The 24,761-nt window shown below is 40.8% G+C and overlaps 1 protein-coding gene across 3 annotated transcripts in view; it reads right to left on the bottom strand.

Annotated features, from left to right (window-relative positions):
* The window catches only part of LOC132391789 (multimerin-1-like), a 70,782-nt gene that overhangs the window by 17,090 nt on the left and 28,931 nt on the right, over positions 1-24,761 (bottom strand). The window contains exons 3-6 of one of the 3 annotated variants that reach the window (XM_059965406.1): positions 19,297-19,403; positions 15,107-15,199; positions 9,865-10,038; positions 809-2,791 (exon numbers count right to left, since the gene is read on the bottom strand). In XM_059965406.1, coding sequence (XP_059821389.1) covers positions 809-2,791; positions 9,865-10,038; positions 15,107-15,199; positions 19,297-19,403 — 2,357 coding nt within the window. The remainder of the gene's footprint in view (positions 1-808; positions 2,792-9,864; positions 10,039-15,106; positions 15,200-19,296; positions 19,404-24,761) is intronic. The other 2 variants (XM_059965407.1, XM_059965408.1) reach the window with 2 other exon arrangements.

The following is a 24,761-nucleotide window of genomic DNA, read 5'->3' as shown; positions in this document are numbered from 1 at the left end:
GCAAAATGATTTGAGTACAGGAGCAGGGAGGTTCTACTGCAGTTGTACAAGTCCTTGGTGAGACCACACCTAGAGTATTGTGTGCAGTTTGGAAATCTGAGGAAAGACATTCTTGCCATAGAATCACCAGATTGATTCCTGGGATGGCAGGACTTTTATATGAAGAAAGACTGGATCAACTAGGCTTATATTCACTGGAATTTAGAAGATTGAGGGGGCGATCTTATTGAAATGTATAAAATTCTAAAGGGATTGGACAGGCTAGATGCAGGAAGATTATTTCCGATGTTGGGGAAGTCCAGAACGAGGGGTCACAGTTTAAGGATAAAGGGGAAGCCTTTTAGGACTGAGATGAGGAAAAACTTCTTCACACAGAGAGTGGTGAATCTGTGGAATTCTCTGCCACAGGAAACAGTTGAGGCCAGTTCATTGGCTATACTTAAGAGGAAGTTAGATATGGCCCTTGTGGCTAAAGGGATCGGGGGTATGGAGAGAAAGCAGGTGCAGGGTTCTGAGTTGGATGATCAGTCATGATCATACTGAATGGCCTACTCCTGCACCTATTTTCTAAGTTTCTATGTTTCTAAACCACTGACTGTGGCATTGATTTATAGAAATTGGGAGAAAGGAGAACAACTTTTTTTTTCACCTAGAGTATTGTAGAGACATGAAAGTGCAATAAAAGCAGAAGTCCTTATCACATTTAAACAGTAGAAGGATGTGCAGTAGAATAACTTCCAGGACTATGGACTATAGGCAGAGTTCTAACAGACTCAATGGAGTCCAGCTTTGTAAATGATGGAATTACCTGGATCAGAGACCTTGTCGGTATATCTTTGGTTTCTTCCAGAACTGACTGTGAAGTTGTTTTTCCTGACAGCTTTTGGCCTGTTGTACAATTGTTTAACTTGTTTCTGGATCCTTGTAATGTTCCTGACAAGGTCATAAATGGCCCTGTCCAGGAACACAGTGATATTGGTGAAGAAAAGCTCAGCGGTGGTCCAACTGGTGGTTTGTACAAACTCTCTGAGCTCCTGCTGAAGAGCTGAGATGTTTGGCTTTGCTGCTGGCATGGTAACTTGAGGGATGCTGTTGGTTGCTTGTGTGAGCAGCAGCGACATATTCTGGCACAGTCCCCGGGTTTGGTCTGATTCCTCCTTCATACGGTAGACCGTACTGTTCAGATTAGTCCACTTGGCCTGCAGCCCCAACACTTTGCGGCTCAGCTCTTGATACTTTGGAGGCGCAGGCTGGATCTTAGCTTCTTTGGGCTTGGTCTTTCTTAACAATTTGGAGTTCACCAGCACAGACTTCAGCTGAGATTCAAGGGCCAGAATGCGAGATTGGTAATCTCTGGTGTCTGGAGAGGAAGAAAGAATGGCTTCCTCGAGACGGTGAATCCTTTGTTGGAAATCTTCAATGCTGATTGCTGTTTTATTTAACAACTGAGATATATTTGTTAAGACTGGAGGTGTAATTCTCCCCGGCTCTTCTGTAGCCTGAAGAGCACCTATCATTTCCAATGCATTCTGGTGTTTTGTAACATCAGCCAGAAGAACGTTAAAGGACTCATTCAACTGATCAAATTGTGGAAACAAGGTTAACTCATTATTCTGCTTTACGGTGCTCTCATCAACCAGCTCTAAAATATACCTCCACAGGTCAGTGACATTATTTTTCAAGGTATAGTAATCATTTCTCATTGAATCCATGGCATCATTAACGACAGTCATTGTATTATTTAAACCATCCTCAATTTCAAGGCGGCATTCAGCCAGAACTCCCCTTAATGATTCTTTGCCAGTTTGGCTCTGGGTTTTGATCAACTGTGCTCCCACTCTGCTTTTGACAAACATACTGAGGCTCGCCACTTCGGAACTGAGTTTGTCCAAACGTTCAGTGAGATCCTGTCTTTGCACATGCCTAGAGTTAGGTCTGATGGTCTCAAGGGGTGGCCCTTGGTTTTCAATCAATTGTTGGAGGATTTCAACATCATATGATAGATTGCTAATCTTCTCATCCATTGGCTCAAGAAGGTCCACTAATCGGGAAAAAATATCAAAGAATGTTTTGTTTAAGTTGTGTACTTCATTCTCTGCTTGGTGCAACCTGGAGCCCAGGGTACTTTGGCACTCTTCAACCATTCCTTGGCAAGTTCTGATTTCCATTTCTTTCTTGCCACTTGCTGACGTTAAGTTTAAGAGCTGCAGTTCATGGGCATTCACGTCACTGTTCAATTGAAGTATAAAGCGGCTGTTCTTTTTCACATTCTTCATGATACTTAACAAATATCTTTGTAGCATTTCATTTCTCTGGGCACCTTCTTGCTCAGGGACATTTTGGAGCATCTGGCTGGATTGATGCAGCTCCTGGGTTTCCGTTGCTAATGAAAAGGTTTGGTTTATTTTTTCTGAGAGGGTATCGGTGCTCTCATATTCCTCTTCCAATTGCATTAGAAGAGATTCGTGCTTTTTGGTTAGCTCCTGTGATGCGTTGTGGCAAGCTTGTGACACATCAGCTCTGAGCACTTTTATTTGCTCCCGAATTTCATGGAGTTCTGAGGAGGATGTCAGATTTTGCTGCACTGTTGTGGAGTGGACATTCCCAGACAGTGACAGAATGCTCTCATTTAACTGCCTGACCATGTCTTTAGTACTTTGAAGTTCCTTACTTATACCGGAGATAGTTTTGTACATCTGAGTTACCATCTCCTGCATATTCCCCTGAAATGATCGAACCTGTTGCGTTACCAGCTCTTTCACCAGTTCCTGAATCCCTCTTGATCTGGTCCCTGAAACAAAATAATTTAAGCAAATTAATTAAGTAATCCTTCTTTGTTAAATTGTTTGTATGTCAATCATATGTCTAATGGCTAGAAAACAAATAAATTAGTTACATCATAATTTTTTCTGAAGAGAAGAAGACTGTAACTTGGGGTCATAGGGTTAAGGTGAAAGGGGAAAATTTTAAAGAATCTCTGACAGGCAAGTTTTTCACTCAGAAGGTAATAGGTAGGTGGAATGAGCTGCCAGAGGAAGTGGGAGAGGCAGGAACAATTACGATGTTTAAAAGACATTTAGACAGGGACGTGATAGGAAAGGTTCAGAAGGATATGGGCTAAATGCAGACAAATGTAATTTTTGTAGATAGGCATCTTGGACAGCATGGATGAGTTGGGATAAAAAGCTGTATAACTTCAAGACTCTATTTCTTTATATTCTCCTATTGACACAACACAGAGTTTCTGAGGAGAAATCCTATTTTGTAAAAATTTGGCAGAGATACCCTTCTGTTGTGTTCCTCTATAATTATCATGCAGCCTAATGTATTGTGTTCCCCGTCAAAGTACAAAGAATGTGAAATAGTACAGCATAGGAACAAGCCTTTCGCCAACAGTGTCTATGCCAAACATGATGCCAAATTAAATCAAATCTCTTCTGTCTGCACATGATCCTAATCCGCCATTCTCTGTATATTCTGAAATGCCACTATCATCATTGCCCACTTTAAAGTCATGCCCTCCTCAGATTCCAATAGACTGGAATGAATATTGTCCTTGTTTGCAGGTAGAAAGGATATTATTGTCTGGAGGTTTTGGATTTCACTGCTCACTGTTCTGAGCATCCTAGACCAAAGACAGCCCACTGGGTCTCCGATCCTCTCTCCCAAATGGTTCCACCTGCCCATCATCACTCCTTTGTCTGGTCCCACTTAACTTTTTCTTTACTTGTAAGATTGCAGTAACTGCCCTGCTTTGTTGCCTCCTTTTATCAACTCTCAGTTGCTGTCACTCTCTCTAACCATTCTGATCCCAATATAAACCAATGCGGGCAAAATTCCAGACAACGCGCAGAGTTGGCCATGCAACCAATTGGTGATGAGACCTCCCTCCCTATGTCACAATTGAATTTCTGTGATGATGACCAATCAATTGATTGATAAGTATATAAAAGCCTAGCATTTAGAGGACATGCCACAAGGGAACAGTGCATTGATGATTTCTCCTCATATGCAGACAAAACATTTGTAAATGTATTGCCAAGATCGGAAAACAACTCAACACAATTTCTTGACCCCAAATGGCTCCACCTGCCCATCGTCCCCTCCTCACCTGGTTCTGACTTTTGCTTGCCTCACTCCTCCTCTTCACCTCTTTATTCTGGCTGTCTCCCCTTACATTCTCAAATGCAAGATCTAGACCCAAAACATCAACTATACCTTTGCCTCCATAGAAGTTGCCTGAGCTGCTGTTCCTCCAACAGTTGTTTCTCTTGTACCACCATAAAAAATTCTATTTTACAAAGCATATGGTGACTAAACTTAAAATGCACTGAATGAAATTCTCTGGGTATTATGAGATGATAGAAGATTATATACAAATACAGAACACGATTTTCTTTATAACCTTGCAATGTGGTTCATACTGATCTGATACAGTTATTAATCTTTCAGTCACACACCCTCACATGCCTCTTGTGTTTCCTCAAAGGCAGGTATAAGTATGTGCCAAGGTGAGGAAATCTAAAATGAACCAACAGTTTGATTACATATTGTGAACATATTATATGTTTAACATAATATGATACTGAAGAAAAATAGAAAAATATTGAACATGCTACATTTTCCCAAATCGTTGAGGAAGTAGTTGAGGCAGGTACAATAGACACTTGACAGCTAAGGTTTTAAAGGATATGGGGCTAACATGGGCAATTGAGACTAGTTTGAATGGGCATCATGGGCAATTGCGCATTGTCTTGTATAATTCATGGCACAATCATAGAATTTGATGAAACTTTTGATGAGAAGAGTTTAAATGTTTGTGACAAGGTAGACAGGTTAAAATGAAAGTGAACAGAGATTTGAGCTTGGAACAGGCATTCACGCTAACTTCTTGCCATGCTTAATAAAATTCTATCACTCTATGCCATGAATTAAACAAAAGAACTATTAGATACCTTAGGACTCCAGTGTCCCCCAGCACTTGGGTCACCGAAAAGCTTCTCTCTGTTCCCCAGTGCACTGCATTCAAATGTAACTTCCCTCACTCAATCTTATGCCTCCAACCTCCTCTCTGCCCTCTGTAGCCTGTGATTCCAAGCTCAAATCTCTGTTCGCTTTCATTTTAACCTGCTTATATTGTCACAGACACTTAAGCTCTTCTACTCAAATGTTTTTCACATCAGTTTGCATGAGGAAACTCTGTCAAAGAGACTGAATAAGTTTGATGTCTATAATTCCAACAGAGATCAAAAGCTGAGTAAGAATATGTCAGTTTTGCAAAGAAAATTGGGGCAAAGTCTCCACAGCACATCACTTAAATCAGACAGGATACAACAAGTCTCATTCTGGGAATTCCTTATCAATGAAAATCTTAACAATTTTTAGTTTCAAGGCCTTTCAAAAGCATTGCTCTCTTCGAGCCCTAGGTCACAAAAATGCCAGACTGTGAAATGAGGCAATTTAGTTTGTATGCTGTGGACTCAATTGCACTGGGACCAGACTGAGCCCAATACATAATTTAACAAATGACCTTTGAACTCTAGTTGCTGTGGACCTGTGTCAATTTCCATTGATTGCATAGGAACCTGCAAATCTGTGGTGACGAGCAGTGTGCATTCGCAGTGTGAGCTGGCTGATCTAAGGGCACAATGCCTTAAGAAAAGAGAATGATTTCACAGCAGCAGTGTACATCAATAGTGCAGCTCAGTGTAAAATTTATGACCTATTTGTCTGCTGTCAGTGTAAGCATGTCACCAAAAAGGGCATGCTTCTTGAAAGAAGAAGACAACCTCACCAGCTCTTCTGGGAAGGTCCTTAGCTTTACGTGAATGAAGGACGTGAGCATGGCTTTAAATCTGACAGCAAGTGTGCATCCTCAGAGTGATGGGAATGAACTAGTGTATCCATAACAACTGGCCATGTGCAGCTTTTAAAAAATTAAGATTGGCTAATTAATTTATTATCATCACATTTTGTGGTACAGTGAAAAACTTCTCTTGCACACAATTCATTACAGCAGTGCATTTATAGATGAGAGGTATAAAGATTAGTTATATTTGTCACATGCAGATTAAAATATTGAAACACACAGTAAAATGTTTTGTTTGCATCGATGACCAATACATTCTGAAGATTGTACTGGGCAGCCCACAAGAAGTTGCCATGGTTCTGGCGCCATCATAGTATGCCCACAAGTCACTAACCCTTACGCTAACCATACTTCAACCAGCAGACTCTTGAATCAGAGGGGATAACTTCACTCAACTTCACTCACCCCACCACAGAACAGTTCCCACAATCTATGGACTCACTTTCAATGACTCTTTGTCTCATATTCTCAATATTTGTCATTTATTTATTTCTGTTATTATCATCTTTTTTTATTTTGTATTTGCACAGTTTGTTGTCTTTTGCACATTGATTGAATAACCACGCTGTTGGGAAAGGTCTTTCATTGATTCTATCGTGTTTCTTGTATTTACAGTGAATCCTCACAAGAAAATGAATGTCAGGATTGCATATGGCAACATATAGGAACTTTGATAATAAACTTACTTTGAACTGTGAACTTCTTGGAAATGTGGGAGGGAACGGGAGCAGCCGAAGGAAACCCATGTGATCATATGGGGGACATACAACCTCTTACAGCAGTGGCAGGAATTGAACCCTGATCAGTGATCACGGCAGTGTAAGGCGCTGTGCTAACTGCTGTGCTGACATGCTGCTGTTGAGGTAGGACAAGCTACAAACAGGATGCAGAACAAAGTTACAGAGTAAGTGAAATGCTGGTGGACGTTACAGTGCAAGGTCGATTGTGAGGTCATGATAATTGCCAGCAATTCTAGGGTATTAAAATCAAATCAATGAGAAAGGGTGGAGGATAGAGGCAATAAGGGGTATTTTTCTCCTCTTACAATTATCTTTCATAGAAGGAGGAAGGAGAAACGATGCATATACTCCTGATATATTGAAGGAGTTGAAAACTTCCATCTTGTCATACTAGGAACCTTTTGGTTGTCTTATATGTTACGTACTCGTGACACATGACAGTGGAGCCCTTGTCACGTGACTGGGGTTGAAGCTATACTGGACTTGAGGTAATGGTCTTGTGATGGTGGAATGACGTCATTTTCCCGCCAGTAGAGATCATGTGACAGGTTTTTTTTACAGGTTATAAAAGGTAGACCCCACCCTGTGAGGAGGGGCAGTTCATGGCTGGATTTGCCAGGTTGACTTCATGCCACTGCGTGTTTTAAGTGATGACGCAGTTTAGTTGAAGGATGAAGTTTTTAGTTAATGCCTAACGTTTAAAAGGTCATTGCCAGCAGGTTCTTTACAATTCTTTGCTAGTTTGAGACAGTGGAGAGTGAAGATTGGAAGTTCGGAAGTTAAAGATCGAGGAGAATTGCTTTCTACGGTGAAACAGGGGCGACCTTTGTTTGATCCTTATTTGGAAGGATTTCGTTGACTATCTTCGTGTTAATCCCTAGGTTTAACTAGAAAGGATTGAAGGTAGTGGAGAAGAAAAGGTCAGTGCCTTTAAGCCGTTCTGTTCCGTGAATTCTTCATGGGAAGTTCGACGTCGGGGATCGAAGCAAGCGACGTGAAAGAGAATTTAAATCGTCTTATAAAGTCTCTCCTTTTAAACGGACTGTGAGCATATCAAACTTTTGGCAATACCACTTTAAAGAACTGTTTTTGGCAATACCACTTTAAGGAACTGTTTTTGCAATATCGCTTTAAGAACTGTTTGGGCTGCCACACCGCAGTTTGTTTCTGGATACAGTAGTGTTTGTTTACTTTTTGGGGGTTTGTTTTCTGTGTTTAATAAAGGTGTTGTTTGTTATAAGAAACCCTTGCCGAACTCATATATTTATTGTTGACTGAATACGTAACATATAAAAGCAGGAAAGAGCTAGTGTTATATGATTTCAGACTTTTGTATCTTCTGCCAGGTGAGAGGGGGGAGAGGAGGGAATGTTTGGAGTAGGGTACTTGTAGAGTTGGGATCTTCATTTATGCTGCTGCTTTACTGAGGCAGTGAGAAGTGTAGACAGAGTCCATGGAGGGGGAGGTTGGTTTCCTTGATGTGCATAACTCTTTTCAGTTTCTTGTACTCTCGGGCATTTGCCATATCAAGCCATAATGCATCTGGATAGAATGCTTTCTAGGGTCAAGGCTACGTACCAATGAGGTGAACAGGAAGGAGCATGTGCGCTGCCCTCTGAATAGTTATTGTAAGAGGAGAAAAAATATTCCTAATTTCCACCATCCCCAACCCTTTCTCATTAATTTGATTTTAATATCATAGCATTGTTGGCAGGGCCAGCATCCCTCGTTGTTCTTGAGATTGCAGTGCTGAACCAGCTAATTGAACCACTGAATTCCTCATGTTGAAGATACTTCCACAATGCTGATGGACAGAGAGCTTCAGAACCTAGACCCAGCCACGACAGTGGACTTGCAATGTGTTTATAAATGAAGATTGTATATAACTTGGAGGCGAATCAGCAGTTTGTGGTGATCACATATATCAGGAGCCCTTGTCTTTCTTGATAGTAGAAGATGGAAGTGGCCAAAGTGAGGATTCACAGTGCACTTGTGGATAATACATTGGGTGGGACTGGTGTATGGAATGAATGTTTAGGAAGATGGATGAACTACCAATTGCATTAACTGCTTTGTCCTGGGTAGTGTTAAGCTTCTGGAGTATTGTTGGAAGTGCACCCCTCAAACAATTATCTAAAGCTAGTCGGGGACAAATTCCTTCAACTTCATTGTCCTTTTCTTGATAGGTATGCTACAAAACAGCTGGGAAAGCATTCCAGCCATGGATTTGCTCACCCCACTTTTAGCTTTACTCCCTCCTTGGTTTGATCAGGAGTGGATTCACTTTTAGTCCAAGATTGGAGAGATCTATGCATCTCCATAGCATCATTTCTCCTGATTTAAAGCCCATAGGACACCACCTCGATTGAAGGAGATCAATACATCAACCAACACGCAAACACGTGGGAGGGCTGGAAGAAAATTCTCTAAGTATGTTTCCCCAAATCAAAACCCCTCACCCTTCAAACTATGACAATGTGTGCAATGAAATATTCCACTGAATTAGACAGAAACCCATTGGTCAATCACAGTTGTATAGAAAGGCAACATGACATTAGTGCAATTATCCCATAATGAAATTCATTGATGTTTTCTCTGAAGCATACTTTCCTACCTATAACATCGAACAAGACTGAATCTATGTTATCTCTCAGAACAGCCCCAATAATCCCATTCCACCATTTGTAACCTATTCTCTCTCACATACCAAACACCACCACCACCCACACACCCCTCGATTCCCCCACACTAGGGATGATTACCGTGGCCAAGCAATCTGACCAAGATCACATCTTTACAAAGTTGGAGGAAACCAGAACGCCTGGAGGAAATCCACACAGTCACAGGTAGAATTTGCAACCTGCACACAGATAGCACTGGAGGTCAGGATTGAACCCAGGCCACAGGAGCTATGAGGCACCATGAAGAAATAAGTCACACATCCAAGGACAATATAGCTTGGACACTTGAGAATGGGTGTTAGAGTATGACATTGCTTTCATGCAACCCATTCATATAGGCCAGATAGCCTATATAAACTGAACTGGCTAACTCGAAAGTATTTGCAATCCATAGACCCGTATCTTCAAGCCAGACTGCTCAAACCCAGCCGCACTGAGTCATGGATATTAGACTTCTTTACAAAGGTTGGAAAGAAATCTGCTTTTTATTTGTTCACTTTCAGAATCAGTGATAAGAAAGGTGACTCATTGCCTAATTTAGAATGTACAAGCCTGTTGCAAATATTTGCCGTACCTTTTGAAGTTGACTGAAGATCTTTCTCGTTATCTTCATTTATCTTGCCCTCCAGGGAATACAGCAGACTCCTCACATCATTCACATTGGCAGAAATGTTTACAACCTTCTTTTGCAGAAGACCCAGTTTAATTTCCTGATTATACAGCTTGTCATTGAATTTTGTTGCTAATGCTTTGAAACATCAAAACAAACCATTAAAGTTATGATTCAATCCAAACACATAAAGTTTAGTTGTATTTTAACAAAGAGTCAGAGGATGACGACTCTCTGTGAGTGACTCCTGGGTTTACTAATACACACCTTGCTGAAATGTCAATGCTCCATTCCTACTACTATATGAGACGCTGCCGCACCTGCAGCATGATATTTGCAATTTAAACTTACTATGCAAGTAAAACACACAAATATTATTCCTAAAGCAGCAAATGCATTTGCGTTAAATGTCAAGATACTGAAAGGAGGAATAATTTCTGACATACTATGAATGAGAGCTTTGCTGCCAATCACAATTACATTACTAAGGACACAAGACATGGAAGCAGCTGGTTAACTGTCTAATTCAGTGACATTCTCCCAGGACCCTGGTCTAATGAATTGTAGGGCTCTCCTTTATCATATGACTTAAATCTGTATATTGATTTTTTTTTAACTAAGCCACTTATCAAAATATATTACCAGCATTTTCCTAACTATTATATTGACCTAGGGATGGGTTGCAATAGGTAAGTGAAGAAAATTATCTCAAAAGTGTGCAGGAGCTGCAGAAGTGTGAATTCTAAAAATGATATAAAGAGTGAAGACTCAATTCATTTACTTTTTTGTTTGGGAGAATCATAGAATCACATAGCATGGAAATAAGTCCCTTAGCCCAACTCATCCATGCCAAATAATGCTTCAGTCATTTGCCCATGTTTGACTCAACCCTACTAAACCTTCCTTATCTATATACAGTATTGATCAAAACGCCCTTTAAATGCCACATTGTGCCTGCCTCGACTACCTTCTGTGTCAGCTAGTTCCATACGCACACCACCCTCTGCAAGAAGTTGCCCCTCAGGTCCCCTTTAAATTTTTCTCCTCCCACCTTAAACCTATCCCCTCTAGCTTTTCGTTCCTTACATTTTGGTTTGGATTCAAAGATGGAATTGGTGAAGTTTTAAGTTAAACAACTTAAAGATCTCTCACGCATCTAGGCTTTCTTACATTGCCTTTAAGGGGTCACAGTAATTTTGGGCAGTTCAGAATATGTCCCAATATTATGTCTCACACTAAAATTGAAGTATTGGTATATTTTTATTTGTAAAAGTCAAAAGTCGAAGTTCAGCTTACTTGCACATAGATAAGTACAAGTATGCACTGGTGCAGCGAAAATCATCACAGGCATGGAGCATTATATTAGCAACTTTCACAGGAAAAATGTAACCACAATTTTTACGAGAAATAACGTACTTCGAACAAAAGAAAGACAAAGCTACATTAGGCGAGGGACATAGTTAAGTACTGTTAGTACCCCTCCCACCACACCACCCTGCTAACTATGTCCACAACATGCTGCCTGAGATAATCTGCTCAGCATTACAGAAATTGTAGCAAAGCTACTGTGGTGCATTTAATGTTCTGTGTTTGCACATCAGATGGATTTTTCTGCAATGTTGCTTCTGCTTCTTTTTTTTCCTTTCACAATTTTAACATTTGTTTGTCTTTCTATTCTTTCTTATTCTATAACTTACAGCTTTGTGGTCACTGTGCTGTTTATTTCACCGCATTCTGACCTGATTGGTTAAAGAGGAACTTAACCAGCTTACAGTACTGAGAAATTGTGAACAATGATTTGCCATACAAGAAACATAATGGCCCAAAGCTTCGAAGTTGTAAATCCTCGCGCGGTTATCATACCAGCTCTTTCCAATGAAAGAGCAGAAAACTGAGGTTGTAGTGGTGAATCCTGACTGTAATTGAGGAAGAATAGCAATGATCATAAACTCAAGTAACCTAATTAGGAGGAACAGACCAGGATTACACCAGGCTATAATTTTAAATCTATCCAACATTTTCTTTTATTGCCTTAAGAGCAGTATATTGCTTCTGTTATGAATACATTAATACAGAGGCATATTGGGGCATTTTGAGATTCTAACTAGAATTGATAAGGGTGATTGAATGGATTTTGACTTCTGGAAGGGCTCTAATCAGGTGTTTCAAACTAAATTAGGGACCATGGGATTGTGGAGTGATATATATGTGTGAGCTGCAGATGATTGAAAGAAAATGAATAAAAGAATGATTTATGAGTTAAGAGGCTATGAATAGTTTAGTATTCCAGGGTTCCAACTAAATCAATGAATTGGATGAGGGGATTAAGTGCAGAGTATCCAAGTCTGGGGAAGATACTAAGCTTGGTTGTGGTGTAGTCTATGAGGAGAATAGTTTAAAATATCTTCATTCAAAGGATCTGGGCTTCACAGGTTGTCCATCTCTAGTTGTCTTTAATGGTGATGATGAGCTGCGTTCTTGAAGTGCTACAGTCCTTGAATTGTGTCTTGTCAATGTTGTCAGCAATGGTGAAGAGAGGGTGACATATTTCAAATCAGGATAGTTTGTTACTTGGTCATAGGATTTTTGAAATTAATAAAATCAAGTGATAATGGGTTAGTACAGGAAATCATGCTAAGGTTAAAGATGATTTTGATGTCATTGAATGGCAGAGTAGGCACAAGGGGATGAACGGCCTAATTCTGCTCATGGGTCTTATTTCCTTGTGTATTCATGTCCAGTGATCTGGAAATGCAAATCGTGTAAAGCAGATTGGAAATTTCAGTTCAGCTTAATTTACTAAATCCAGAAAAAAGATGCATCTGGTTCACCAACGCCCTTTAGGAAGGAAATAAGCCCTGACCTATATGTGACTCCAATCCGACAAGATGAAAGTGTGAGATAATAGGAGCCGGGACTCCAAAATGCCTTGGCAAGCCTCTTGTCTCAAAGGCAGCCAGGGATGGGAAACAATAAATGGCCTAAGCAGAAGAATCCTGTGTTGAGTTAATAAAAGGTCAAATGGGAAAAGGAAAAAAACAGATACTCAATTCAGCCAAACACAGAATTACAAAATCAAATACATCTCTTTCTGTATCCCTAGATAGATATTCTTTGGATAAAAGAAGGACAAGGGTTAACCTTATATAGACATATAACATCCTGAAGGGAAGTAATCCTTTTTGGGTAGTCTACAATCCAATATCGTGAACACTGAATGCTCCAATTTTGGTTAACTGCTCCTCTCTGCCCCTTTTCTCTCTCTGTCTGATTGACCCAGTTTATACTGCACCCATCCCTGCCTCCACATCACCCTACTTCATTTTCCATCTCTCAACTCCCCCACCCACCCCATCTGCCTATCACCCCTATAATCTGCCCACCTCAACACCCTTAGTTGACCCTGTGCTCCACCTTCCTTTCCTATCAGATTCTGCACCCATCTGCAACTCTTTGGTGCCTCTATCTACCTCCTCCCCAGCCTCTGTCATTATTTCTACTCTTCCTGTCATCCTTCCCCAGACCTCAACTCACTTATCACCTCCCAGCTCTTGCTCCATCTCCTCACTCCACCTATTTGTATTGGCAATCTTCCCTTTACTCCTTCAGTCCAGATAAAAGACCATTTCCTTCCTCAGACAATGCCTGACTCACTGACCTCCTCCAGTCTTTTGTTTGCTGCTCAGATTCCAGTATCTGTGCCTCCAGATCCTAAGGGGGCATGAATAGATAGATGTCAAACTAGGGAACATTGTGGTAAGATTTGGGGACAGTTCATTTGGACATTCTCCTGCAGACGGTGTTGACTATAATTCCTGACTGTGGAAGGTTGTGGAGGTTGGCTCATTAAGAGATTTTAAAGTTGAAATAGATACATGTTTGAATGAGCAAGGGTTTTAATGCCACAGGGAACCAGCACAATGAGGAGAGGAGGCCTGTGACAGATCAGCCATGAACATGGGACAGGATTGAGTGGCCCACTGGTCCATTCCTGCCCCTTATCTTATGTTCTGATGTACTGTTCTGTAATTATTCCACTGCGGACTTTACTGTGGTTCCTGATGTGAGGGGGATTTCTCCAATTTTTACAAGAATCCTCAGTTCTTGTGTCCAAAGATGGCGCACAGTTTTTGGCATGTTGCACGGCTTGAATCATACTGAAGCTGTGACCTTCAAGACAAAGTTTTATGTCTCTCCAATGTGTGCTTTGCTCTGTCACTGCAATTGACTTTTTCCCAATTTGTTTTGTGTTGATATTCCTCGACCCTGTGATTGGATGTTTACGATCTGTTTTACGTCTTGTCTTCGAGGTACTAATTAGTTTTATGGGTTGCAGAAAACCAGATGTGAGTGTGTCACCTGCATAAGTTTTATTTGTTTTAATCAGTTTTTAAGAACTAGTTTTGACACCATGTTAAATCAATTCCCCTGCCTTACAGGATGCCTGAGCTTTATTGCACAGTTGGGATTATTAGTGATGACTCTTTCCCACACTGCTATACGAAGCCAAACTCATCTACCTCAGGGGATTCAATCGTGAACTTTCAATCACATTCTTGAATGAGAATGGATCAGCCTGTACTGAGTTCTATTTCTGACTCCCTACAAAAGAAAAATAGACCAGTCAGTCCTTCAAACTTGGTCTGCCATTCAATAACTCAAGACTGATCTGAATCAGAATACAAAGGAGCTACAGGAACTCAATGGGTCTGGCGGCATCTATGGCGGAAAATGGACAGTCAACGTTTCAGGCTGAGGCTCTTCATCAGGACTGGCCTGTAAGTCAGTTTGCTTTACCTACCTTGCATCATCTTACCACCATCAAAAGTATCTGTTTTGAAACCTTACATTGAACCCCACTAACTCTTCCACTTCGGAGTAAGGAATTCAGATTGTCGCCATCATTGGAGGAAATTACCTTACTCAAATTTTAACATGAGACTGTTGCGATCTTAACTTTCCCGTAAGAGGAAATAGCATTTTGCGATCTACCTTATCAGAAGCTGTATAAGTCTGTCTAAATCATCCTTACTGAAAAGGCAGAAGGCACACCCAGATCTTGGAAGTAAATAAATAAGGCAGCCAATCCCTTGCCACTAAAGGAATAAGTATGCACAGTTCCTAGAACGGAATAAATACAGCAGCTACTCCCCGCCACTCTGTAATAAACTTTCTTTAGAATTAAATAATACTGAGTGCAGCTGACCTGGACCATAACGGGATTGAGGATTCTTGGGGAGATCAGCTCCAGTTCTCTGACTCTCAGCTTGGTTTTCCTCTGCTTGTCTCTTCAAATAATCTACAATTAATACATAAGTTTTAAAGTAGTCTTTGCAGTTATCAGGTGCCCTGTGTATGTACGCACATGTGTATTATGAGGCAAGCATTCATATATGCTGCAGGGATTCAAGGCATAGTTCTAGCTTCACGTAGATATTTAAATGAAAATTTTAAAAATGCAGATGCTGAAAGTCTGAAGTAAAAACTGAAAGTTTGGGAAGCACTTAGCATATCAGGCAGTATCTGTAGACAGAGATATAGTGGTAACTTCTCAGACCCTCCATCTAACCTGTTTCCTGATGAATGATCTTTGATCCAAAATATTAACTCTGCTACTCTTTCCACAGATGCCACCTTGCCTGCTGACTGTCTGTGGTATTTTTATATGTTTTCTATAGGAGGCTTTCAACTGCTTTATGAAGCTGATATTGGGCCATGTCCTCTGGCAGTGCCCAGAGGTAAATTTGGGGTTCTAGTGAGGAAACTAAAATGGCCTCCTTGCAGGCAATGTCAGCCTTGGAAGTACCGCCAGGTTTGGGAGTGGAATTTTTCATTTCATTCAAGCCAATAGCTTTCCCTAAGAATCCAGGGGCTGAGCTCATTCTTCCTGGATTTCTCCGAAACTGTACCAGGTTTCAGTGGGCATTCCAGAACACAGATCAGCAGACAAAGAGGAAGATATATTACTGTACTCTGTCACATTATTCCCTTTTAGTTTAATGCTTTTAATTATTTTTAGTGTGGTTTGTCTTAATTAGCTACTTTTCAATTAATAATTTGGTATTTTAACTGACTTAGCTCAATTTTAATAGCTTTTAAAGATCACTGAACATTAGAGACATAGAAGCACTTAAATTACAAATGACGGCTTTTCTGTAGACAACCATCCCACTCCCCTATCAGGTGCTCCTGAGAGTTTTCTTGAGGCAGGCTCAGCAGCAGAGGCCCAATCATCTCAGAGATATTGTAACTGGTCTCAAAGGGACAGAGGGTCACTGAAGCAGCCTGCTACTAGCACAAGGAGGTGCTTCATATGGGGACCACTGGTGGTGAATCTCGTTGTTGTGCCAGTTCCAACAAGATCTGTTGTTCCTGGACAGTCAGGCTTGCTGTCCCTCCAGAATTTCCCTGGAGCTCAGATTCATTTACTTATCACACATACATCAAAGCGTACGCTGCAATGTGTCATTTGCATTAACAGCCAGCACAACCTCTGGATGTATCTGGGGGGAGGAGGGGGCATCCCACAGATTCCGCCATGCATTCTGGCGCCAGCACAACTTGTCTACTTAACATTTCCTGTAACTATACCTTATCTCCAAGGTCCCACAGTAAACCACTATCAAGAAGGAATAACAAAAGTAAATGCATTAAAAGAGGGTGCAAACTTATCAGCTTTGCACATTGGGTCTTAAAATGATTGGAGTAGGATCATGATATGTGATAACTCTAAGGTACATGGGGTAGCCCAAGGCAGTGAGGCAGCAGCTCTGGATCTCCCAGACCAAGGACGATAGAGCAAGTGGAAGAACCCCTGATCCTTGAAGCTGTCACTTAACCAGAAAATACAGAACCGCTGGAGCCCAACACAGAACCACTCCCATTAGATCAGTGAGCCACATGAATATTTAGTGACCTCCTTTCTCGCTGGAAAGTCGCCTGATTTAAGCTGTGGAAAACTCTAGCTGCCAGAAGTTCTGCTGATTTTGATATTTCACACTGAAATTAATGAACAAACACGAGGAAATCTGCAGATGTTGGAAATTCAAACACCACACACAAAATGCTATTGGAACACAACCGGCCAGGCAGCACCTATAAGGAGAAGCACTGTCGACATTACGGGCCGAGACCCTTCGTCAGGACTAACTGAAAGGAAAGATAGTAAGAGATTTTAAAGTAGAGGAGGGAGGGGGAAATGTGAAATGATAGGAGGAGACCAGAGGGGGTGGGATGAAGCTAAGAGCTGGAAAGGTGATTCCGCAAGGTAGATAGAGATGGTTTCAATCCATCATCTGATTCCTACCTCCATCCAAATTTGCAAGAAACTATTCTGCTTCTGAAGAGTTGACCACACAGATTAACTTCCCCTTTAGTCTGTAGGGATCTGTGCAGAAGTAAATTGGTTTATTATAGTCACATATACCAAGGCACAGTGAAAAACTTTCGTTTCTATCCATTTTATAACATCAGTGCATTGTAGTGGTACAAGGGAAACAAAAACAGAAAGAAGAATATAGTGCAAACACGAGGAAATCTGCAGATGCTGGAAATTCAAACAACAACACACACAAAATGCTGGTAAAACACAGCAGGCCAGGCAGCATCTATAGGGAGAAGCGATGTCGACGTTACGGGCCGAGACCCTTCGTCAGGACTCACTGAAAGGAAAGATAGTAAGAGATTTGAAAGTAGAGGGGGGAGGGGGAAATGCGAAATGATAGGAGTAGACCGGAGGGGATGGGATGAAGCTAAAAGCTGGAAAGGTGATTGGCGAAAGTGATACAGAGCTGGAGAAGGGAAAGGATCATGGGATGGGAGGCCTCAGGAGAAAGAAAGGGGGGGGGGAGCACCAGAGGGAGATGGAGAACAGGCAAACAACTAAATATGTCAGGGATGGGGTAAGAAGGGGAGGAGGGGCATTAACAGAAGTTAGAGAAGGCAATGTTCATGCCATCAGGTTGGAGGCTACCCAGCCGGTATATAAGGTGTTGTTCCTCCAACCTGAGTTTGGATTCATTTTGACAATAGAAGAATATAGTGTTGCAGTTACAGAGAAAGTGCGGTACAGAGAGACAATAAAGTCTAAGGCCATGACAAGGTTGATTGTTGGGTCAAGAGTCCATCCCATAGTACATGAAAACCATTAGTCTTGTAACAGTGGGATCAGACTAAATGCCCTTGAGAATGGTGGTACATGCTTACAGGCTTTTGTATCTTCTGCCTGATGGGAGAGAGGAGAAGAGAGAATGCCCAGGGTGTGCAGACTCGGAGATTGTGCTGGCTGTTTTACCAGTTCATCCACTGGTGGAGTTAGCCCAGGCAAAGGTAATATCTGCAAATGAAGGGGTCAAAACAAAAATGCTCAAAAGGGGGAAAGCAATCAATTGTGGATGGGAATAAAAATAACAAAAACCACACGCGGCATAATAACACATCAAGATGTTTGTACAATAGTTTATCTTGACACAAAATTGCATTGGTGTCATTTACAATCTAATGAGAAGGGACTGAAGTCAGCTCTTGATGGGTGGTAAATGCTTGCTATTATCTGTAATACTGGTTTAGCATAGTAATTAGAGAAGGCATGCAAAGTGACAGTGAAAAGGCGGATGGCAATAATTACACAAGCAGCAGGGAGGAACACAGAGCAAGTAGAGGTTAGTAACTTTCCCTTCCCTTAATCTGTGTATTGCTGGTGGACTGAAAACAGCAGTCCACCAGCAGTTTTGAGTGCTGTGCAGTGACCTTTAAAGGAGGAATGAGGGAGCTCTTTAAACCTGAAATCCACTCCCGGCCACCACAGTTTAAATGCAGGGGTGGAGCTGTCAGTGGCTTTTCAGTGTGAGACATCACTCTGTTACTGACTTGCGGGCAATTTGCCTGTCAAGTGCTTCATAATCTATTGTGCCAGTTCACTTGTTGTTAAATCTGGTCACACATTTATGCTCTTTTAGTGTGAAGGAATATTCATTGCTTTGTCTAAATCTATAGTTCCCTTCTGGACAGGTTTTTGCCTTCCTTTCCTGGTGGTGCAGATAGGAAGGACTTTATAGAATCTGCCTGAATTTTAATTTCAATGATTTCAAAGCAACTATTTACCTCCTCCTGTTCACATCAGAGTACTTCACATTAAAAAGGTGAAGCCCACATTTTACGACCCCCTTCAAAAAATGGAGGCTGACCGCACCTCGGGCTCTAGAGTTCCCTCAGTAAATCTTTCCATTCTGTCTTTATTACATGCTTTAAAAAATCACTTAAACTAAGATTCTTGTCACTATATTTCCTGTGGCACAATCATGAAATCCGATTAAAACACCCCAAAAACTGCCCTGAATGTGACTCGAGTGCATCAGGTTTTTGCCAAAACCAGGCACTCAATGGCTTAGCACTGACCTTTCGGTTGGCAGTCAGCTCCAATATATCCCGGACAGCATTTCCAGTTCAATGATGTCACAATTTTGTGCTTCATCCTGTACACAGGTTGATTCCGGATCTGATACCTTTGAACAGAAATGTCCAAAATGTTTAGTTTGGATGCACTACTTCTGTGTTCATGCTTTCTTTAACAAGCTGATTATGTTTGCAGTTATCAATAGGGGTCCCAATGCATAAGGATTAAATTATTATATTTGAATATTAATGTCTGAAAAGCTGATGAAATGTGGCAATTGTTTGAATCTTCCACACATTGAGCAACTGACTGCTGGAAAGGTCCATTCTCCGAAGAAGGAAATCTGATGACCAAACCTAGTCAAAAAGGCATAGAGTTATACAGCATGGAATCAAGCCTTTCGCCCAACCTGTCCAAGCTGACCGAGTTGCCTCCCTGATCTAGTCCTATTTGCCTGTGTTCAACCATACCACCCCACCCCGACCACCAAGCATTTCCTATTGAAGTACTGGTTGAAATATCTTTTGAACATAGTGATCTTTTTATTATTTTCATATTTTCTTCCAACTTTTCAACTGGCCCACAGAGTAATCCCATTCCTCCACCTAATTTACCCCACATTCCTGTCAATAACCCACCATTTAACCCACTCATTTGCACCAGGAGCAATTTACAGTGGCCAACATTAAACTCCACACAGGCAACATCACAGGATCAGGATTGAAGTTTGGTTGCTGGAGTTGTGAGACAGCTGCCCTATTATCCATCCCACTGTGCTGCATAACGCCATCTGGTCTAAATGGGACTCCAGACCAACCAATGTGAACCATAGAACATAACAGCACAGAAACAGGCCTTTTGGCCCTTCTTGGCTGTGCCGAACTATTTTTCTGCCTAGTCCCACTGACCTGCACCTGGGCCATATCCCTCCAAACCCCTCTCATCCATATACCTGTCCAAGTTTTTCTTAAATGTCAAAAGTGAGCCCGCATTCACCACTTCATCTGGCAGCTCATTCCACACTCCCACCACTCTCTGAGTGAAGAATATGGTTGACTCTTAATTGCCTCCTCAATCAAGGCAATTAGGATCAGACAATAAATGCCCACATCCTGTAGATGAATAAACATATATTAAGAAATATATTCTTCCTTTTAAGCCATGCTGGAAATCATCTTGCCCGACTCCAATGAAATCATGAAAGGAGCTGCTTCAAACTGGTACATGGAGCATTACAGAAGATGATTAAAAATTAGATGGTTGCGAAATCCTATTCTAACAGTATGATGTCTGAGGGAGTATAGTAGAAATGAATATGTAACTTAATTGGTAATTGGTATATTATTGTCCCACGTACTGATGTATAAAGAACAGCTTTGCTTTTCATACCACCCATACAGATCATTTCGAAGCAAAAGTACGTTCAGATTATACAAAGGAAAAAGCAATAACAGAATGCAGAATATAGTGTTTTAGTTACAATTACAGAAAAGTGCAGTGCAGGTCAAATGATAAGGTGCAAGATCCATGACAAAGTACATTTTGAGGTCAAGAGTTCACCTTTATCGTCTACCAGGTCAGTTCAAAGAGATAAAAGCAGTCCTTGAGTTAGTGTAATGACTTATAATATTCTTACTACCCTTCCATTCCTGCCTGGAAATCATGTGCCAGATTTTCATGCTGAATAAGACAAAGTTCGAGTGAAGTCTTATGGAATTTGGTCCAAAACAGGCATTTACTATCTTGTATTTTGAATTATTTATTTGGCATCATGTTTTTGACATTGCTGGTTCTCTGATGACTGTATGGAATTCTTTCACAATTCCACGTCTAAAGAACTAATCCATATGAAATTGCTGAGAAACCAGCATGACATCCATCTTTGGGTTAATAAGTGGTAAGTAACAACTGTGTCACCTTATGCCAGGGAATGGTCAAATCTAAAGGGAAAACTCCTTCACCATCAACATCCTGAAGGATAATACTAAACAAAAAGTCAATTGGACCAGGCATATAACAGAACAGTTTCTAGAGCAAATTAACGGCTAGGTCACCTGAGGTGACTGATCATTCTTCCAAACTCCTCAAATCCATTGCATCATTTGCTGACATGTCATGAATGTGATTGAACCCTCTCCGCTTATTTGATTGGATTTAGCTGCAACAACATTCAAGAATCTCAACACTGTCCAAGAGAATGCAGTTCAAGGTGGCAGGCATATTAGCCAAGCTATTACTTAAAATTAAGGATATGAATGTAGTGGTGCCTTTGCAAAAGGGGGAGGTGAAAGCCATAATTAAAAACTCCATTCAATCACTGTGGCAACAAAGTTGGGATAAGGAAAAGAAAAGACAGTATTTATATATAATCCAGAGGATGGTGGGAACTCAACTGGGAGACGGGTGTAAAAGGAGGAAAGAAGTTCTACTTCCCACATTTACGTTTGAAACGTACCAGTTTGAATAATTCCTCATTATACAGACGTTTGTCAGCAGTGCACTTGTCAAGAAACAGAGCTATGAGATGCAAAGGAAACATGCTAAATGAAGATATTTGGGAGAGACACAGTTCAACATGGAAAGCTTGTTAGGATATCACTGCCATCGTAATGTGTATAAGAGTGTATTGGACTCTCTGAAAAACATGAGACCTTTTGATATTAGTTGAATTTTCTGGGGTTGGGGGTGGGGGGGAGTTTAGTGGACATAGTTCCTTTTAATTGCTCCAAATTCCAACTCAGTAGACAATGAAAATGCACTTTTTCTTGGTCTGCCACCTGCCATTAAATATTGCGTATCATCACTTTCTAAGCATAACTAGGGATAGGAATACATATTAGTTTTATCAGAGGATAAGTACAAAATTACATGGGGAAATGTTTGTCCTTGATCACCAGTTAAGCAATTGAGAATATCATTCATTCAGTGAAATCTTCTGCACACTTATTTCAAGTGATCAAAGATAACTCCTCCATTCTCAATAATGTAACTGTTAATAGTGATTTTTTTAAAATAACAGTTTACCTCCTTTCCTGTTACTATGAGCTATGGACGTTGAATCTTGCAATAACAAACTGTATTTGTTCTCTGTGTTAACTGGATTACATCACATCCTCTTTGTTGTGGTAGTTGGAAGTTCTTTTAATCTTGATTTACCAACAGTTGGATTGTGAATTAATATCAGATTAATGCACCATTAATAGTGCAAAAGCCACCAAATTGTGAAAATATAGCCAGACTAATGGGAGCTTAAGGCAACCACCTGGATGACACAGTATATGGAGCAGGTGTGGAAGCCATCTGCCTGAAGAAAAGTAAAAAATACCAATGGAAGCAGGGAACGGGAGAATGATGAGTGTAGGAAATCACTCAATACTCCCGATACCAGAGACAGTAAGTAAAATATCTTACGACATGAGGTAAAATTTGAAGTCAGCCAAGTAACCCCCGATTTATATGCTCTAGGTTCACTTAGAGTTGCAGAATTACACAGAAACAGGCCTTTTGGGCCAACTCATCCAAGCTAACCAAGATGCCCATATGAGCTTGTTCCACTTGCCCATGTTTGGACCACATCCTCCTCCCCACACCCCATCATGTACCGACATTACTTAAATGCCTTTTAATATTTGTTATGGTACCTGCATCAACCACCTCCTCTGGCAGCTCACTTGATATACACAGCATCCTCTGCATGAAGAAATTGTTCCTCAGGTTCCTTTAAAATTTTCACTTCTGAATTTAAATCTATGCCCTCTGGACTTTGACTCCCAATGTATTCAGAAAGGGCTGTGTGTATTCATCCTCATGATTTTACACACCTCTATAAAGCAACCCCTCATTCTCCCTCATACTAAAGACTAATGTCCTAGTCCATCCAATTTCTTATTGTAACTTGGACCTCAAGTCCTGACAAATCTTCATAAATCTTCTTTGCACTCTTTCCATCTTTACACTCTTCCAGTTCTCTATATTATTAGAAGAATACACAGGAATCTTTATTTATGTTTATTATATTACATCACTCAGTTGTGCACCATATTCTGTGCAGAAATCATAACTTAAGTCTTGATAGCATATGGATTTGTACTTTGGTAAAAATCTATACTCTTGTATCTTAGCATTTGGTGTCAACAAAACAGCATCCTTAGATATAGAATTCCAAACTTTTGTACCTCTCTAGGTAAAGAAGTTTCTCCTCATCTCATTCCTAGATGGCCGGTCACATATTGACACGACGCTCTCCAACTCTAAGACTTGCATATCTGTTCCTCTCTGAACTTTATCCCTCATAAATAGAAAACCTCTCATATGAATGGAGTTCAAGCTGGAATATGGGCTGCTACAGTTCTGCTGGTGAGAGGGGCATTTTCTGATGGTGTCTTCCACCCTTGGACTTTAAGCCCACCCAATTTGGCCATGCAAACAGCTCAGTTATATTTGTTTGCCCTAAAATGCTAAGTATTGGGGAGGGATTGACATGCCAACTCCTATAGGCATCAGATTGAATTTGAAATATATTTCATTTGAAGGATTAAGGGCAAAACAAGGCCTTTTCTAAAGTAGAGTGATTTATTATCTCATTGAGCAGGACCACTTTCAACCCCACACTTATTTACTGCAACCTCCAGTCCCTAGCAATAGCCCCATCACACTCAATTTCTCTTCCTCTTTCCAAATCTCAAGGCCTCTTTGTTACTGGTGTTATGTTTTAGAGTCGTGGAGTCATAGAGAAGTACAGCACAGAAAGATGATTTTCAGTCTAACAAGTCCATGCCATCCCATTGTCCTGCAGCCAGACCATAGCCCTCCAGACCCCAAGCATCCATGTACTTATCCAAACTTATCTTAAAACTTCTCTTTGCAACTCCAAAACATAAAACTAGTTGAAAGAAAAACGTGGGAACCCAGGAGAACATGTCTTAGTTTTGTTTTACCTTTAGCAAGGTGCACACATGTGACACGATGGCATAATGACGTATGCCATTCATGTGATTTTACATGTAACCTGCAATGAATTATGTAAATGGAAAAGTATGCTTAATCAAGCAATGTATTTACTATATTACTTAAATATTTAATACACAACAAGTGGGCATTGAGCAAATCTCAAAAATTTGCCAGAGTGCTTTAAAAGAGCCTTATGATCTAGTAACAGGTGATCCCAGCCTTTTAACAAGTAACACAAAGGACTGGAGATGCAGGAATACAGAACAGAAAAAAACATGATACTGGAAGAACTCAGTAGATTAATGAGTATCTGTACAGGGGAGTGAACAGGTATCATTTCATATGAAGACCCCTGTCCAGAAGGAGAACCTTGATTGTCCATTTCCCTCCACAGATGTTGCCTGGCCCATTGGCCAAGTCCTGCTAACAGATTACCTTGATCAAGGCCCAGTAAACTGGTGACCCTGGCCTACTAATTCACACACATATACCGATGACCTGGTCACACCTGGCGATC

The sequence above is a fragment of the Hypanus sabinus genome, chromosome 3 (genome assembly GCF_030144855.1).
Source record: "Hypanus sabinus isolate sHypSab1 chromosome 3, sHypSab1.hap1, whole genome shotgun sequence".
Lineage (NCBI taxonomy): Eukaryota > Metazoa > Chordata > Chondrichthyes > Myliobatiformes > Dasyatidae > Hypanus > Hypanus sabinus.
This window is presented reverse-complemented; position numbering and strand designations above follow the sequence as displayed.